The sequence below is a fragment of the Macrosteles quadrilineatus genome, unplaced genomic scaffold (assembly GCF_028750875.1).
Source record: "Macrosteles quadrilineatus isolate MER2022 unplaced genomic scaffold, UCM_ALF_1.0 Scaffold_3__2_contigs__length_128488019, whole genome shotgun sequence".
NCBI lineage: Eukaryota > Metazoa > Arthropoda > Insecta > Hemiptera > Cicadellidae > Macrosteles > Macrosteles quadrilineatus.
In genome coordinates, this window is record NW_026542596.1 from 105,492,823 (window position 1) to 105,513,043 (window position 20,221).

The window sequence follows — 20,221 nt, forward strand, 5'->3', positions numbered from 1 at the left end:
TGACTGCCTAGAGCTAATTAGTGCAATTTTACGTAAAGGTTTTTGTCACTTTTTAAGATCTGATTGGTTAGAAACGTAATTGCCCCAGATCATTATAATGTATCGTGACTAGATGTGAAAATATTATTTAGATACTAAAAAAGCCAAGTGATGTACGCTTTGTTTACTGTTCATAACCCTTTCTATGACTTTATTATCTGGACTAAAAAAAATGGATCAATTGCTGATTTAATCCCACCTTACACCTTCATCGTGTTCATGGACATATACATATATATATATCATATACATACACATATATATACCGTTATATATATAAATATATTTGAAGGAATGGTGTTTTTGGCCTCTGGAGACATCAAAATGGAAAAGTAAATCGGTTCCGGGGCTTAGGTATTACCATCCAACCTACGGTAATAGCTACTTCACTATAGAGCAATTCGCTACAAAATACTCGTATTACGATTATTGATTCGCGCCATAATTTTGATAGATAGACGATGCCTGTGGTAATTTGTCACTGCTGTATTTAATTTGACAACTAAACTACGTACTGTACATCCAGAGCTCCAAATGTTTGTGCGCGTCTAGTTCGACCCGTATACCTGTAAAATGAAACTACTCGTAATATTGACTGTGGTTTTTGGATCATTACTGGTAAGATTTCATATGTATTAACTCTTTTGCCCTAATTCCCATTTTCACAATTTCTGACATTAGATGTGTAACAAATTGATTAAAACATTGATAAAATATAAATTAGGTTTTTCATGTGTTGTTTTTATTGTTTATTATTGTTTATCGAGTTGCATAATATAATTTCATGAGTTAAGGTCTAAATCTTTAACCGATATACACTTTCCTACTTTATTCAAAAAAACATAAGAAACACGTCACCAGTCACTTTGCCAGCCACGTCACAACCACGTCACCAACCACATCACCAGTCACTTCACCATCCACGTCTCCAGCCACGTCGCCAACCACGTCACCAGCCACATCACCAGTCACTTCACCATCCGCGTCGCCAGCCACATTACCTGCCACGTCACCAGTCAAATCACTAGGCACGTCACCACGAAAAGCTTACGTTTACTCCCTAGCGACTAAAAAGATAAATGTTTTTTACTAGAAAGGGAGTAAAAGAACTGCTTTAGACCCATACCGCATGTATTTGCTGCTTGAAGAAGAAAAACAGTTGCTTAGCATCGCTGGACATTTGGAAGTGAAATCTAGAAAATAGTCAAACCGTAGTGCGAAGCCCTAAAGGACTCTCCGGTACAGTACTTATGTATTACACCAGCCGATAAATCAACTTCCATTTTGTTTACAATTATTTAAACTAGAGGTCGTCCAGTGGTCGAAAACTCGACCAAATTTATGTAATGTACAGGCTTCTCTATTTTCACCCCAAGCTGTAAAAAAACATGTGATTAGAATTTATTCCATTTGTTTTGATTTTCTGATTTCGTTGTTATTTCTTCACCAGCATGGCAACATATAAGGTCCATGTTAATTTTTTTAAACTTTCAATTCAATTTTTGGGCTTATTTTTGAGCCTATTATAATTTATAAAAGGATTCTGCACACCTAGAGAAAAATATCTTTCTAAGAGTGTGCGTAGATTTTTTATGCGATGCACGCGATCTGAGAAAAAAGGTTTTAAAGAAACACGCTTGCCTATTAATATATAGATATTTATAACACCCATCTTATTACATTTCAATTTAAATGTACAGTGATATCCTCAAATGCTAGTCAAAAATCAAAAACATTAAAAAGTCATCTGTTCAATAATGTTAACACAGCTTTTTGCATAAGAGATTCCATACAATCTTGTATGTGATTTATGATAAGTAGAACAGAAAGATATTTTATTTTGAGTTAAACACTGACGCTGCACCATTTAACAAACAGTCCTGCCACAGCAAACCTGCAGACTAAGCGAATTCCAATTTGTCTGGTTGGATTATTTTCCTTCACCTGGTCAGATTTATTCTCCTTTCAAACAACATTAGATCCAAAGGTTACATAGGGTTGCTTCTAAATAGCAGGTGAAAAGAGTGTTTTCAGTGAAATGTAGCTTGGTATTGAATAAATAAATTTACCAAATTGAATAAAAATATGACCATAACAAGTAAACTATTACTCATTCTTTTCATTTGTTTTTCATTTTACTTTTGCTCTATGAAAATAGCATGGCAATTTAGAATGTACATTTTTATTTTCTCCATTATATTTATTTCTCCAACATCGGATCCTTGTACACTTTGTTTGAGACCCACTGGTTTCAAAGAAAATTTGGCATAGTTATGTTTTAAAAGAATAAGAAAACGCTAATTTTGAAATAATTTTTCAAAATATTGGCTGTATACTTTTTCATATGTAATGTGATCTACAACTTTAAACAGCCAAGTACACTACAACTTTACACAGTCAGTTAATTTAAAGCCCCATAACACGAAATTTCCATGACCCCATCTTGCTGGTTGAAATTTTTTATCAATATGTTAATGTTTATCATTTGCATAATTAATCAGGATAAAAAAGATTTTGTTCAATCTGAAATGGGATTATTCTGTTGCAGTTTGGTCAAAGCTTATCTGATATGGGATCCTTTTCGAAGGGGATGGAAATCAAAGGCCATGGTAAATCCGATATTCATTTAATCAATATTCTGTAATTTAGGCAGTTATTTCAAAACTTATTTAACAACATGTGTGCGTGTGTTTTTTTGTTTGGGTGTAAGTCTGCTCCAACTTAAAACCACATACAGCCACCAAATCAATCTTAGAAGGGACATTTCCACTGTCCAGCCATTTTTTATGTGTATCCGTCACTTCTAAGTCTCTTACTGGTTATATAACAGGGAAAAAGATTTATTTTAATTTATGCACCAGTCAAGGGAGTTTTTTGATGATGAGGAATGTGGTACTGTGACTTATTAAAAAATACAGTATAAATAGTATGTACCTCTAGCGTGTGTGTCTGTATTTGTATCTTAATGGTCTTTATTTTACTTATGTTTAGTCTGAGTGAATCTCATCCTCTATGTATCGTTTTTTTAATAATCCTGATTCTGATTTTACTTTGATTTCAGTTTCCAGGTTAGGTGTTCAAAAATAACCTTAAGCTTTTTAGCTATCGTTCCAATTTAGCTTAAATCACCAAAAATGATGTTGCTGGGAACAGTCCTTGTTAATTCATTTGTAAATACATCAACACGCTGTAAAAACAAATCTCGAACTGTCATTTCATAAATAAGTTTTTTTTAAATTAAAACTACATGAATTGTTATTTTTAGTTATCTAGTAGATTAATATAACTCTTATAATTCTTGTCTTTTATAAAAATATTTTTTTTACTAACAGTTAATTAGGATATTTTAAACCTTTTTTGAGTTTAAACAAACGCTATTATAATTTAATATAAATTCTAACTATAAAGCAACACTTATCGGTTTATAATTTGAACAATTTAGAATTCTGGTTAATTGAAACTCATTGACATTGGTAATTTCTTCTTATTTTGTCAGTACTTGTTGATTTAATTACAAAACCCACATAAAATCTAGTTTTGTACGGATTTACATTACGTGATCACGACTTTTAAAACATCCATTCAAAGTATTACGATGTAAATTCAATCTTTCCTTTTTAAAGGTCATCCAAAAGTGGAAACAACTAACAAACTTTAAAATCTTCCACCAAATTTAATAAGGTAAAACCCGGCTTAAGGTAAAAACCCCTAAGAACAAGTCTATTTAACTGGATGAGAAAGGGGTTTCCAGGTTTGCTGTATCAAGATTAAAACCAGCACAGTTAGATAATGCTATTTATTTTTAATAAAGCTGTATAATGTATCTTGTGTGTTGTGGATCTTTCAGTTCTGGACTTTCCTATACAACGAGGTGTGGCCCAGTTTTTTGAATTTTGGCAACTCTTGCCGAAGCGCATCGACCCAGAAAATAAACTACAAGGTGGTGAAATAACTGAAAAAAGCTTGAAACTCGTACCAGGCAAAAGTTTGCTTGTTAAATGCGTAGAAGGTGACAATGAAGTTAATGCGTTTGTATTCGGCTCAGAAGGTTACTTCATAGATAGATTGAAGCTAGAAAAAAGTAATATGGTTTGCGCTCAATTGTTTGATAACATTTCTGTAAGGAAATATTCGACTTTTAGAGCTGAAGATTACTTCAGCTATACTGAGTTTACGTTCAGCATAATCTACAAGTTTAACGTGAAGATTGCAAAATTCAAGATCTGGAAACTTCTGTCTGTGAGGACTTCTGTTCGTTATCTCAGCAGATTTTACAAGATTACCTCCACTCTTCACTATCACACATTGGAAAGATTGCCCGCAAAATATACGAATAGCCAGGGAATAAAGATTGTAAGTTTAAACTGATACGTTATGTGACAAAATATATCTTAGGTTTAATCAAAATCAGGAATGTCTTGAATATGGTTGTAGTTTTATAGTTAAAATAATTAAAATACATCCACGAGGCTTCAACGGTAATTTATAGTATAGAATTTCAGCTTTGTATATATATACAGGCTGTTTCACGGGAACTGTGACAAACTTCAGGAAATGGTTCCTGTGGTCAAAACTGAAAAAAATGTCCAAAAAGCATAAGTCCTATACTCACTGGTTGTCTAGTTATACGTAAAATTATTTTTATTTCGGGTTTTAGTATATATGTTGAACTTTTTGACCTCCATATTGACAAGATATGTTTATAAAACTTGCATTGATAGATAGAATATTAAATTATAAAGAGATATCATTACTGTTTTGGGCAAACATGTTGGTTATGACTGATAACGAATAAGTTTAAAAATTAAATATTTTCACAAAAATCTATATTAAAAATTATATTTTGTTTTTGACAGCTCTTCATGTAGTAACCATTCAAGATTTTAGCTTGCAACTTTACCAAAAAATGTAAAGTTTAATGGAGAACAAGGAAATGTAAATTTATGTATACCTTTTATCGGGGTTATTTTTGTCAAAATCTAAAATATTGTAAAAAATCAAAAATTAATTAAATTGAGCGAATTGAACAAAATTGTATATTTGGCTTATTCTAAACACATCCTAATAAAAGTTGGTATATGGGCTATCCTAGTTGAGAAGTATTGCATACTGGCCTAAAATGTCCTTCTTTTTCATTTTTAATGATAAGAAAACAAGAATACCCGCTTTCCTGTGTCAACCTTATGGGGAAAAAATAAAATACGATAACTTGCATATTTCTGAACACATCTTATTAAAACTAGGTATATCCTTTCTTTTAGTTGAGTACTACATGATTATGGCCTAAAATCTCTATTTTTACATTTCTGTTGCAAGAAGCCTGCTTACTCCCATCTTTTAGGAAAAGAAAATTCGTTTTTCCAACTTTTTTTGACGTTTTGACCTAAAATTGATATAATATTTCGAAAAAGTGTTTGTGATTAAATAGAATATTCAATTTTTAAGAGATACCATTACTACTTTGTGCAGAAATATTGACTGTGGTAAAAAAAATCTTTTGAAAACCAATACTTGATCCGAAAAAAAATAGATAAAAAATATGATTTTATTTTAGTAGCCATTCATGCTGTAACCTTTCTAGCGTTGATCTAGTGGATATTTTAGGCCATAATCATGTAGTACTCAACGAAAAGAAGAGATATACCAAGTTTTAATAAGATCTGTTCAGAAATGTGCGAGCTATCGTATTTTATTTTTCCCATAAGGTTAACATAGGAAAGTGGATATGCTTGGTTTCTATAATAAAAAATAAAAAAAGATGCAAATTTTAGGCCATTATGCAATACTTCTCAACTAGGAGAAACGCACTGATTAAAACTTCACAACTGAGTGTTTTTACATAAAATACTATATCTTAAGATATCACCTATAATCTCAATTAATAGTTTACAGCTAACAAGTTAAACTTTACAATTAAATTGGAATATACTACGATTTTACCGTTTGGTGTACATTTTAATACGTTGTAAGAAAGGGGATTAACCCCGTACCCACGGTGCTCATCTAAGCAGAAATCAGATATATCATAAGTTATATGATATATGATACATCATATAAAATTCCGGGGGTAAAAATCCGGGCCGTACATTTTGAGCTGACCTCTTCATATATCTGGCCAGGGGGTAAAAATCCGGGGGGTAAAATTCCGTGGGTAGAAGTCCGTGGGTAAAATTCTGGCCCGTAAACTCTAGGTTTTTTATAATTTGACGTGTTCTGATTAAATTCACAACCGTAAAAATATACCTTTATTCCGCGTTTAATCCATCGAACTGATGTCGCGAAACTCAAAAGTTCGCGGTCGGAATTTTACCCCCTGGTTTGTGACGTCACGTTCGCCCAGGGAGTAAAATTCCAGGGGGATAAAGACCCGCTACCCCCGTCAAAGAGGATGGGTCTAATAATCTACGTTTACAATACTTATCTTTGGGTAACTTCCTATAATTTATCATGCTTAGACATGTTTTGTTAATCATAAAACAAATTACAGCAGCCTAATTCTTACAAAAAATTGTTATTTCCTTTTTTTATTTTCAGGAAGATGCAGATTATGAAAGCGGTAAGTATTAACGATTGAAACACGATTTTAGCCAACAAGTCAAATATAATATTTACAGTTTACTTGTTTATTTATGTATTGTCACCCTGTATTTCGTAAGTTAGAATGATATGAGTAGTAAGAAATCCAGCTACTCCCTCCCCCAATCATGAAAATAAACACACACTACTAAACCCAACCACAACATCCCGACTGACGAACCTCGAACCACAACCACAACATGGTTGTCTCTCTCAAAAACAACACCCAACGTATCTTGCCCTAATCAGCGGCTGCGGCAGAATAGTTATTAAACTTTTTCGTTATTTACACGTATCTGCCGTGGCCACAATCTTTTCCCTGGCTGAAGAGGACGTAGTCCTGAAAAAGCCTCAGTCCATTAGGGTTTCAGAGCCCTGGACTGGAACTTCACACAAAAAATATAACAACCTTTAGTCAAACTAGATTTATTATCTACAATTGTTAGGATATATTTGAGAAATTGTGCTGTTTATTTGTGTGATTTATTATATTTTTAGTAAACCTCTGGGTTATATAGATATTATATTATAATTGGGAACGTTTAAAATAATGGTAAAAAGATATATTGATTAAATTTATTAAAATAATTTTACTATGTTTTATATTAGAGCTATTACCAACGGACGTCTACGAAATCATCGAATTTCACCTTCATGGTGATCCTGTTGGAAACCCTGTCTCAACCGATTTTAAAACTGATCAAAACCTCAAGCTCAAGTGCCAACAATACAACAAGATCCCGACCGACGGTTCTACAATAGCAGTTGGATTTATAATGTATGAAGATATAATCTTGGAAAAGTTACCCCTAGACACTTGTACGACCGGAGTTGAAGGAATATACATCAACACAAAGAAAAGAAAGACTTACAGAGATGCAGACAAAGAATTTACACTCGTGTTTAAAAAGAAAGATGGGAACTGCTTTGAAATGGACATTGGGTTTTGTTACAATTTGATTCTCAAAGATCAAGCTACTATTCGTCGTTATGCTCCTAGTGGAGTCAATTGTCCAAATGAATGGACTAGTGAAGCTGAATTGGAAGCGCCTTAGTAGTCTACACAAGATTTACTGGGTTTCTCGGATTGGCTCTTCTGATGAAAAAGATGAATCAACTAAATAAAACCTTGTTGACATATTATTACCTTATTTACAACCCTAGCATAATTGGTTCTAGATTCCAAAGAGAACCTATTATCGGATGAAATATTAGTTCGATATTATATCGACTCAGATATACTTTTCGCGTGCCATAAATATCGATTGTATGATTTCCATGACACTTCGCTGCGGTGGTTAGGTTAGGTTAGGTTACGTTCTACTTAGTTTAAGTTATGGTAATAACAAACAAGATAACATAAAACACATTTAGAAAATTTTTAAAGGGATAAATTTACAAAAATGTCAATAAATTTTTTTTGTCATAAGTTCTTGAACTAAACAGAACTTCTAACTGTTTCTAAACAACGCAGCTCACTGCACTGTAAAAGAGAAGTTTACGGTTCTCTATTTTAACCATAGAACGGTATGCCCTCATAAATATTACGACGGCAAATAGTTCTTTGGTAACAAAATGTACATTTCGGCTCTGACTCTACTGTCCGCCCTAGTAAACTTCCCCCACCCGCCAAGGAGTTCAGTGTCGCTTGTGAGGAATTTGTTGATCAGACAAGCATTGAACAAGTTTGCAATACGTTTAACGAATATTATGTAAATGTAGGTACCAACCTAGCCCGCGTTGTCCCACCGGTACTTGAGCCAGTGATCAATGATGATGACTATACGACTGACACTGTCTTCCAGCTGTTGCCTGTCACGGAGGCGGAACTTGGTAGTGTTGTTATGAGCATAAGGGGTGGGTCTGCTCCTGGTGCTGACAAAATTCCAACAAAAATGATCCAAGATAACTTTATTGAACTGAAACAAACTCTTTTGCACATAATCAACAACAGCTTACTTTAAGGTAAATTAAAACCCAGTTTTGATTAAAATTAGTATGTATGACCCTTTGAATTCCGAAAAAATGGTACATATACGAGCGGTAAATTGTATTCGACGGTGTTTGGGCGATTCATGGGTTGGCCAGCCTATTTGGCGGGTGAATGAATGAGTGAATTGAGTGAATGAACTGATACTCCATTTTTGTACAAGTTTAATAGCGTTAGTCTTGTCAATTATATTTATTTTTAATTATATTGCATACAAATTGAGATGGTATTAGAATTGCAAAAAGATTAACCTACTATTAAAACATGTCTGGATATGGATAAGAAAAGAAATCAGGTATTTTTAGATTGTAAAAAGTGTTACCTGGTACCTACCTACTAAAATATGTAATGCACTTTAAAAACAATGTATTCTTTAGTAAGAAGCTTATCCAAGAGCTGAAAGTAAAATATCAAGGAACTTCAGAATTTAATGAATATTCACCGATTGACATGCCAATTTGGTGGAAGGAATCTCCAAGGGGGTAACATAAATGGAATGTCTACTTGCAGTATCCAAAGTCAATTGTATATTTGGTTTACATAAATTAAATGCTTATTCGTAGTATCTAAAGTTTATGGTGCATTATAGTGTATTTATAATGTGATAATTCAAGTATAATTTACCTTTTCTGCAGAACTCAACTGTTGACACCTTAACACACAACATGCTTCGCAGAGTTAAAATAATTATCATATCCGAAAAATAATCACATTTATGATTTTTGATTGATTTTAACAGTATCTTGAGCTTAACTTATTCAAACGACCAATATCTCAAATTAAAGCCTATAACTTACTGATTATTTTGAGTAAAAACAGAAAAACAACATAAACAACTAGTAAGTTTTCAGGAAAATGTTTTTATTTCTTGTACTTAATATAATTTATGCATTTGTATTTGCCGGTGACAGAGAGAGAGTAGGGGGTTTCAATTGAACCTAGTGGGGTTAGCACAATGCCCATTGGTGAACTTGGCGGAAGGATATTTTTGCGAAGTTTTAGCGTCGCATCGGGACGCTTGCCCAAGCTGTCGGTTGCCGGGTTTACCTAACACATGTCACTTTGACATAATTCATTTTTTCTGCCATTGCGGCTTTCCCTCTTATAGTTTTCATTCTCTATTTGTAATGGTTGGCTCTACTGACTATTGTCATTTTAGTTTATTATCATGTGTTAATTGTTTTTGTTTACTTGGAGTTGATTGATACTAATAAAATACTTTTACCTAGATTATTCTATCATGATCAATTCTGATTTAATGGGTTTAATACATGGCGCAGTCGGTATTTGCATAGTTTGGGAATTAATATACTGACACTGAAATTTAACTTTTTTACCTATACAAACATATCAACAACTTTTGTGGTATCTACCATTATCAAAAAAGTTTATCATGGCTCATACACAAGTAAGGATGCCTGAACCTTTTTCCTTCCAACCAGCGGAATGGTCACCATGGAAAAAACGTTTCGAAAGATTTAGAACAATTAGTGATTTGGATCAATCATCTGAAGAAAAACAAGTGAGTACACTCATATATGCAATGGGCCCAAAATCAGAAGAAATATTCTCATCCTTCAAAATGACCAACGAAGAAACAAAGTATAAAACAGTCATGGACAAATTTGATGGGCACTTCAATCCAAAGAAGAATATTATTTATGAAAGAGCCAAATTTCTACGTAGAAAACAAGGACTAACAGAAACTGCAGAAGATTTTGTGACAGATTTATATTCTCTTGCTCGTACCTGTGAATGGGGAACGCTTGAAGATGAAATGTTATTAATGGTCATTATTATTGGTATGCGTGATCAAGATTTGAGTGATAAACTACAATTAGAAAATAAAGTTACATTGGAATCTGCAATAACTTCACTTCGCAAATCAGAAGAATTGAAACGACAAAAAGAAGAATTGACCCTCCCATCAATCGAAGCTGTAAATAAAAATCAACGTGCTAGATATGATAATGCAATACATTCATCCAAAAGAGAAAATAGGGATCAAGGGAGATTAACGTATTCAAGCTCAAATGTCAAGAGCTATCCCAACTCTTGTATTTGGTGTGGTTCAACCCCTTCTCATCGAAGAGGTCTGTGTCCAGCAAAAGATCGCAAATGTTCTAGGTGCAAGCGAAATGGCCACTTTTCACACTGTTGTCTTCAAAACAATGTTCGAGAAATAGACTTGGATCGTTCAGATGACTTTACCCAAATCGCTAATGAACCAGACCCATCGAAAAAATTCATTGGGTGTGTGTATTATAGTAAAACAAAAAATGATCCCTGGACAATAAATGTAAGACTTAATGAAGACACTGTCAAGTTCAAAATCGACACAGGAGCTGACGTGACAGTAATACCATCCAACATAAAGCTAAGCAAAAAAATTGCAGTCCAGCCTACCCAGAGAACTTTAAGTGCGGCTGGAGGATCGCCTCTTTCTGTTCTTGGCACAATCACTGCAAAACTCTCTTACAAAGGACAATCGTGTATGGAAAAAATGTATGTGGCTGACAAATGCACAACACCACTACTTGGCAAACCAGCAATAGAAAAACTAAAAATAATACCGGTTATTCGTGAGGTATCGAAAACTAATTTCAACAAATCTGCTAATGATTGGATCAAAAACTTTCCTGACCTTTTCAGTGGTCTAGGAAAAATGAAGGGGAGCTACAAAATTGAACTTAAAAATGATGCAAAACCTTATGCGATATCAGTTCCTCGACGGATTCCAGTACCTCTTTGGGAAAAAACAAAGAAGGAGATTGAAAATATGGTGAATATGGACGTTATAACACCCGTTGATCACGCTACTTCTTGGTGCGCACCTATGGTCGTGGTGCCTAAGAAAGATAGAACTCAGGTTCGAATATGTGTGGACCTTACTATGCTTAATAAGAATGTGTTTCGACAAACTCATTCTATTTGGGGCATTGATTATACGATGGCTCGAATAAAAGATGCCAAAGTCTTTTCCAAACTGGATGCCAACCATGGGTTTTGGCAAATAGCTCTTGCAGAAGAATCTCAAGATCTCACCACGTTTTTAACTCCTTGGGGCCGATACAAATTCAAAGTTCTTCCATTTGGTATCACAAGTGCTCCCGAGTATTTCCAGAAACGAATTCAAAAAACCTTAGGATCTCAACGAAACTGTTTAGCTCACATCGATGACATACTTGTATGGGGTTCCAGTCAAGAGGAACATGACTTGATCTTAAATGAAGTTTTAAAGAAACTCAGAAATGCTGGAATTACATTGAATAAAGACAAATGTGTATTTTCTCAGCCAGAAGTACAATTCTTAGGACATCACCTTTCATCCCGAGGGGTTCAAATCAGCCATGAAAGAGTCAAAGCCATTCTTGAGATGAAACCTCCATCTGATATAAAAGAAGTACAACGCTTCTTAGGAATGATTAATTTTTGTGGTAAATACATACCAAATCGATCAGAAATACTAAAACCAATCCATGATCTACTTAAAGAGAAAAATGAATGGTTTTGGGGAGAACAACAACAGCATGCGTTTGAAAGTATAAAAAAACTTCTGACCTCAGCACCCCAACTAGCATTTTACGACCCTCGCTTACCAACTCTTGTGTCAGCAGACGCTTCTTCTTATGGTCTCGGCGGATTGCTTCTTCAGAAACATCATGATGGTAAATTCAGACCTGTTTCTTACATTTCAAGGTCACTTACAGAAGCTGAAAAATCATATTCAAATATTGAACGTGAAGCCCTGGCAATCACATGGGCTTGTGACAAGCTCAGAGACTATATAATTGGTCGAGAGATTGTAATTGAAACGGATCACAAGCCACTTGTAAAAATCTTATCATCTAAGAATTTGGATGACATTACACCTCGCTTACAGCGAATGAGGCTTCGCATGATGAGATACTCATATTCAGTGACATATACGCCTGGAAAACACCTTGCACCAGCAGACTGTCTTTCAAGATGCCCCATTCCAAGCAAGGAAACATATGACATGGAAGAAGAAATTGAAGCTTTTGTTCAAAATGTGGTTGAAAACATACCTACGACTGATGAAAACATAAACAGGTTACGGGAAGCTCAGCAAGCAGATCCCATCTTCAGAAAGATTGCAGTATACTGTCATACTGGATGGCCAGAAAAATCACAACTTCCATCTCAACTAGTCCCCTACTTCTCGGTTAAAGATGAGATATCACTGATGGACAACTTACTTTTACGCAATTCTAGAATAATAGTACCATCAAGTCTTTGTCAAGAAATGCTTCATAGAATACACGTCGGTCATCTAGGAGCCACCAAATGTCGAGAAAAGGCTAGATTCAGTTTATGGTGGCCAGGAATGGCATCAGATATAAATATGATGGTAGCTTCATGCCCAACATGCATTAAACACAGAGAAAATCGAAATGAGCCGCTCATTCCTTCCGAGTTTCCAAAACGTCCATGGGAAAAGGCAGCAATGGATTTGTTCAAGCTTAATGGCAAATGGTTCATTGTTATAACAGATCAGTTCTCGAGATATTTTGAGATTGCAACTCTACAATCGCTCACTGCATCTGAAGTTATTGAGAAATGCAAGTCAACGTTTTCTCGCCACGGTATTCCTGAAGTTTTATACTCAGATAGTGGAACGCAGTTTGGCATCACTAGTGCAGAATTCAGAAAATTTGCCAAAGAGTACAACTTTTTATGCAAAACAAGCAGTCCTCAGTTTCATCAGAGCAATGGCTCAGCCGAAGCAGCTGTAAAAATTGCATAAGCTGTTCTAAAGAAGAACAAAGGAGATCCATATTTAGCTTTGTTGTCTTACAGGAACTCTCCACTGGCCAACGGTTACAGTCCAGCACAGTTATTATACGGACGCAGACTACGGGACAATTTGCCTACCTTACCATGTCATCTGGAGAACAAGCCAGACTTCAGTCATCTCCGAGAGAAGGAGAATCATTATAGACAAAATTACAAACGAAATTACGATCGACGACATGGTGCTCGACCCTTATCAGATATGAACCCAGGAACCAAAGTTTGGATATCTGATTTGAAACGTGAAGGAAAAGTCGTTGAAAAGTTAAACTCACCACGATCTTATAAAGTACTGACGGACAAAGGAACCATAGTTCGAAGAAACCGGTTTCACTTACAACCAATGCCAAACATTCAAAAGGAAAGTTACCACAACCATCAAGCATCAACAAATGACTATTTGGAAGGATCATTCTGACTAGAAGGATCATTGCCACAACCATCAACCATCAACAAGTAGTCAGAAGGATCATCGATCTGAGGAAGACAACGGTATGTGCTTAACAAACTTTTCAACAGATAACCGTAACAGTCAACCATTAACAAGAGGTCCGATGGATCATCATGAAGACATGCCAAACTTTTCAACGGTTCCTCCAAACACCTCTGGAATGTCTTCTGCTAACATAACAACCCGATCAAGACGACTTATAAAACCTCCCCAGAAACTCAACCTTTAAAGAGGGAGATGTAATGGTTGGCTCTACTGATTATTGTCATTTTAGTTTATTATCATGTGTTAATTGTTTTTGTTTACTTGGAGTTGATTGATACTAATAAAATACTTTTACCTAGATTATTCTATCATGATCAATTCTGATTTAATGGGTTTAATACACTATTATTGCCACTCGGATTAGTCCGTGGCCCCTTTATACAGTACTCATAACATTTTCACCTCTTTAAATTAAATGTCTACCGCGGTGATAGTTTAGATGATATGATGATAAACGTTATTTATTTATTAACGTTTATGTATGATGATGTTACGTATCTTTTGTTTACCTTTATATTGGCCTATCATCTTGCAAATACTGTCATGGTGACCAATTAACCCATAATGCCCATACGTTAAATTTATAAAAGTTCGAATTCACGTACAAGGTAAAATGCCTGTTGTGTGGTTTTGTACCTTCCCCAAGTTGTTGGTTAATACGACTCTGCTAAATTTCGTGCTGATCGCTTCAGCCGTTTAGGAGGAGTATTTGTAAAACAAAAGCAGATGTGTAGTATAAGAGCCCCCCTCAGAGACCATCCTGGGCTAGAGCTAAACTAATAGGTGTAACAGATATCAGAACTGTTTAGCAACCAATCCCTTAAGTTTATCTGTATTGAACATTCCACTGTATACAATAGTACTGTAAAAAAATATATTTCCGTACAATTCAACTAAATATTTTGATTTTATTGTGAAATGGAACTCCATGGGTCTTTCTTAAGAAAAAAGGCTAATCTGATCTTCTCTGAAATTTTTAAAGCTACAATCTTTCACAAAGAAACCGCAAACAATCAGAAACAGAAACTTTCTTACAAGATTTGAGGTAAAGCACCCAATTAAAAGTTGTAAGTCCTTAAGAAAGGGCAAACGTTTATTAACAATAGTCTTGGAGGGTAAGTAGTTTATATATTTTAATGAGACCAGTGGGTTTTATCTAGGTTCTTCTGAAGCTATTATGTAACTTAAGTTAGCACGTAATCGTAAACCGGCGGTACCGTTGATTTTATTTGGTTGGATAGCCTAGCAACGCTCGGTCTTCTGGTACTAATGATAATATTGATAAATCATGGAGGTCACCCCGTGGTCGAAAACTCGAACAAAAATATGTATTGTGCAAACTTCTCTATTTTTACCCCACGCTTTAAATAAAACATGTAATTGGAATTTCTTCAATTTGTTTAATTTTCTGTTTTAATAATAATAATAAGCCAGCTAGTTAGATACAAAATTCAAAGAACGTCTCAAAAAGATTTACTATTAAGTACATGTCCGTAGGTATTAAAAACAATTTGTTTAAATCACGGGATACTATATTGGTTTATTATTTTTTATACAGTTATTGAAAACAAACTTTAACAATGACTTATCGGATAAATGTGTATATTATTAACCAATATAAACATTAAATTTGTGAAATATCATTGCACGGTATAAAACCGGTCTCACTCGAATGGGAGGCAGGTATTTATTAGCAATATAATCACCTGTGTATGGTAATCCTGTAATATACCAACCCTCAGGCTAATCCTACAGTGGCCTTTATACTGGCCAATAAAGGTCGCACCTTTACCCAACTGAAAAAATGTGACTGAAAAAAGCGTTTAACATACAAGTTTTAAGATTTACTTTCAATTAATAAAGAACAGAGAGAATGCATCGATCAAATGTTATGTGATGGTTTCAATGTTCATTTTAAAGTCCTGTATATTAAATATAAAGTTTATCTTTTACTATAAACGCCAATCCATCTTTGATATATCTTTCTGTAACACTCCTTTACCGTCTTTCTCAACCGACGTTTACGATTGAGGTGTCTTTTAAAGTTTATATTGATGCACGGTGATAAATCGTTGCCAACAAGTTCATTTTCTTAAGGGCCTTTGCTTTATTTCTAGAGCAATAAACCGATCCTTTACCATTACCGATCCCGGTGCTGCTGGCTAACCAGGTTTCAATGTGCATTGTAAATTATCGGCATATTACCTTCAGTTAATCTTTTTGCAATAGTGTGTAAAGTTTTGTAATACTACATCTTCTTGTAGCTACAAGCATTTAACAATGCTATGAGGTAATTTTTTAAAAGTTATTATAGGGCAAATGCATTATTCGTTATTCCTCATAGACGAGCTTAGATGGAACCATACAAACGCACAATTTGCGCACGGGCCCACTCGTTATGTCCATGGATATAGAGTGAATCGGTTTTAGACTTGAGAACTACTTCATTAGTACCTTGCCAAACATAAACAAATGCTGTCTTACAAATGTTGTTGTTATGTTAGTATACATCCATCCATCCATATAACCTAAATGATATGTTCAATATGTTATTTTTAGACAGAATATGCCCTTGGTATATTATAAATAATATAGGCCTAATGTTGTGCGGACTCGATACTTTTGTACAAGTGTTCTAGATCAGGTTATGCATGTAACGTATAGTTCCAGATAAACTAAGTGTAGACCTACTCAATCACAGGTTGGTTGGTACAATCTAATATTTCACCTCTGCTGATTGCTGCTACATATTACCAACATCAACAGACCAGAGCGATGCAATGCAATCAAGTTGGCTGCGATCTGGGTAACTAAATCAATTACGTTGTTTTGACTTCAGTACAAAACGTGGTTATGTTTTGACTTGACCTAATTCTAATTTAGTTTAAAAAGCTTTTAAAATTTTTAGATTATTCTTTTAGGAAATTGTCAATTTTTTGGGAATAAATATTTTGATTCAACAAAACCTATATTAGTTATAAGACCAAAAAATAAGTTTGTAACACTTTTGTTACTTCATTACAAATGTTGTTTAACTAAGATTAAGTACAGAAAACAAACAGCTTCAAACAAAACAATAATTACTATGTTAAACCATTCCACTTCTCATACACTCGCCAGTTTTCATATTAATAAAATAACTACTGTGATTTATGGATTGGAACTGCATTAAGTAAACTCTATTGAAGAAGATTTATAAAACATAAATTAACAAAATAGTTTATGTCATCAGATTGATTTTGAGTAGACAGGTAAACATCACAAACAGTTACTGCAGTATTGAATGGATCTTAAAACAACGATTATGGCTAATATAAACACTGTTAATATAAATCTAGGGTTAACAGTTAAATACAATTAAAGATAAATCCAACAGTACATTAAACATTTAATGTTACATTAGGACAACGCAAAGTTGGTACAAATTGGTTTGATAACTAACATCAGGTTGCAGGCACACAGTTTAGCAAACTTATATGAATTTGGAATTACTTTTGATGCTGTCAGCTTCCTTGCCCTCAGCTAACTATGTTAGTTTCTACTTATTCTGTAATCACTTTAGATTATCGAGAGGAAAAAGGTAATGTTTTGAAAGTAAAACTTAATTTTTTACTTTTTTTATAAATTTGTTTTAATATATATTTAACAAAGAAATTCATTAAGACAATGCATTTATGGAATGCTAATAATACAGTGCTAATTGTACATAGCTGCAACTAATACAACTGTGCAATTAGTTGTCTGTTATGCATTTAAGAAATCTAAAGGTTATACTTCTCTCTTCAGTCTTATCACTTTGGGCAGCAGAACACCTTGCTTTTCAACCTGTAGAACCCAAAATCGTTTCTAGAAGTGATAAATAATTGTCTTTGTGTTTTTTACCTTTCAAAAATAGCCATAAAGCATCTTTTATGCTATAATATGCAGCAAACATTCAAAAACAGATTTTTAACTTCGAGTTAAAATTGATAAACATTTTATAAGCAATTTTAATAATAATTTCTTACAATAACACTATTGTAGTAATGGAGAAACGTTATACAGCTGACTTTAAGGCACAAGGGTAGACATCCCTTCTATATTTACCATCTGTACTTAATTTCGTATTCCAACAGAAAGCAATGAAATGAGCCACTCACAAAATTTGCTACTGCAGAAACGATTAATGGTTTATTTATTACATATTTGCATAATGTTACTCAGGTATGTTGTTAGTTTTAGTTTAAGAATTTTACATTTTAGGTATACTAAGCTATGCAAAATGCTTATCACACAACATGTTCTGAAGATTTAGCCAACAACGTATATTATTGATTAATAAATGTATTACCTTTCCGTCAGAAACATATACTTTTAAAATTTGACCTATTTAATCAACGTTCACTACTAATGCATAGTTAATTTTATTCAACTTAGTACCTTGACACGATGGTTGGTCAGTCAATATATCAACATCAAGATTCTATCTCAATAACAAAATTCCATTGTCTGAGTCTAAAGTAGAAAAATAAATGGGTCATTTTCTATAACTATTTATTACATAATCTACTTCAATACAAACTACAATACAACAAATTCGATGTATTCATAAACATAATTATTCAATAAACCTAGCAACGTGTACATTTGTGCTTTTGAATTTCCTAATTTCATTAAACCCCCACTTAAAAAGAAAAATATTTATTACCTGCTTGAAATGTTTTATGTTTTAAAATATTTACAATTACGATGTAAATTAAGTAAATAACAACTATAAATATATTAGTTCGACGTTTATTTTTTTGCTATAAGATAAATTTTGTAAGAAAAGAATGTTCACTGAACTCTGGTAGTTCAAGGACCTCATAAGTATGTTGTTATCTCGAGTTATAGCGTAAGACATACAACAAACCCACACACATATTTTGTGAGGTAGGTTTACTTCCATTGATTTAAAAAAATATTTATAGTTGCAGAGTGTGATGATTGAGACATATATTTTTTCCCAACGATAGTAATTTTATCGTTAGTTCTGTCCACAGTAGACAATAGCCACCAGTTTCACCGGACATAAACTAGACAGGAAGAAAGAGCTTGAAAATTTACAATGGGATGAGAAGTCTACTTGTGATGGTTAGTCTGTACATTTTGAAGTTCGTTTTTCGTGTCTGATCGCTAGTGTCGACGAAATTTTGTTTCTATTACTTTAGGTTTAATTTCATGATTTGTGTGCTTTTCTGTTTGGTTATATAACTAGGAGACATGTTTATGATTTAATCATTTTTTTTGTTTAACGAGATCATAAATGACTGAAATAACAAAAAAAAAAACTGTAAACAAAACACGACCTCTTCAGTGCATCGGACAAAATAAAAACAGAACTAACAACAAAGTTGTCTTCAGCTCATCCATAAGGATGAGAAGTCTACTAAGGGAAAATATTTTATCAATGGTAACATTTATAATACAGGGTTAGGCAAAAGTCTGGAACCCCCCAGTTAACTTTTTAACGCGTTGCAGTAGGAAAACCAAACAAAGGACATATCTTCAACATAAGAAATTGCTCTTTTCCCATCAAAGTTACAACTTTGCCCCAGCCGCCAAAACGGGGTATTTTGGGGGCAGTCCCAAATTTTCAAATGTAAACATCTATCATGTGACCCCTCATTTTAAAGGGTTTATCAAGATAAATTAAATGGCGCAAACCAGAGGCATTTTAATTGAAGATGAGCAAGCAAGATAAAGTCTGGACACCCCCAGTTAACTTTATAACGTGTGGCAGTGGGAAAACCAAACTCGACACATGTTTACACCATAAAAAATGCTTTTTATCATTAAAGTTAGAACTTGTACCCGGCCCCTAAAATGGGGTATTTTGGGGGTAGCCCCAAATTTTCAAATGTAAACATCCATCATGTGACCCCTCATTTTAAAGGGTTTCTCAAAGACAAATTAAATGGCGCAAACTAGAGCCCAATATCACACCCCTAATCAAACTAGCAGTCATTTTGAATTATCCCCTATTAACTTTTTAACAGGTTATAGCAGGAAATATAAACTCAGCATACTGGTACCTTTATAAAAAAAAAACTCACCTTTTGGTCAGTATTAAAATATTAAATTTTAAAAGTTTACTAGGGGTCTGTTTATCTTACTTACTCATCTTAAATAATAAAAATGGCTGCCATTTGGATTAGGGGTGCGATATTGACCTCTGGTTTGCGCCATTCAATTTATTTTGATAAACCCTTTAAAATCACATGATAGGTTTTTACGTTAGAAAATTAGGGGCTGCCCCTAAAATACCCTATTTTGAGGGCTGGGAC

General features: G+C 34.0%; 2 protein-coding genes across 2 annotated transcripts; both read left to right on the top strand.

Annotated features, from left to right (window-relative positions):
* The first annotated feature begins 557 nt into the window (after nt 1-557).
* Nucleotides 558-7,737, top strand: LOC128990548 (uncharacterized). Its single transcript, XM_054412957.1, has 5 exons — nt 558-657; nt 2,588-2,648; nt 3,887-4,392; nt 6,574-6,595; nt 7,225-7,737. The coding sequence occupies exons 1-5, from the start codon at nt 613-615 to the stop codon at nt 7,668-7,670; spliced, it is 1,080 nt and encodes a 359-aa protein (XP_054268932.1). The 5' UTR covers nt 558-612; the 3' UTR covers nt 7,671-7,737.
* A 2,411-nt stretch (nt 7,738-10,148) lies between these two features.
* On the top strand, nt 10,149-13,373 carry LOC128989442 (uncharacterized protein K02A2.6-like). Its single transcript, XM_054411334.1, has one exon. It carries the CDS (start codon nt 10,149-10,151, stop codon nt 13,371-13,373), a length of 3,225 nt encoding a protein of 1,074 aa, XP_054267309.1.
* Nucleotides 13,374-20,221: the final 6,848 nt, after the last annotated feature.

Bases quoted from the DNA above. Each gene is read 5' to 3' on its own strand.
- LOC128989442 (XM_054411334.1), top strand. From the start codon at position 10,149: ATGGGCCCAAAATCAGAAGAAATATTCTCATCCTTCAAAATGACCAAC.
- LOC128990548 (XM_054412957.1), top strand. From the start codon at position 613: ATGAAACTACTCGTAATATTGACTGTGGTTTTTGGATCATTACTG. The intron at 4,393-6,573 runs GTAAGTTTAAAC...TTTTATTTTCAG, and splicing joins ATAGCCAGGGAATAAAGATT to GAAGATGCAGATTATGAAAG. The intron at 6,596-7,224 runs GTAAGTATTAAC...GTTTTATATTAG, and splicing joins AGATGCAGATTATGAAAGCG to AGCTATTACCAACGGACGTC.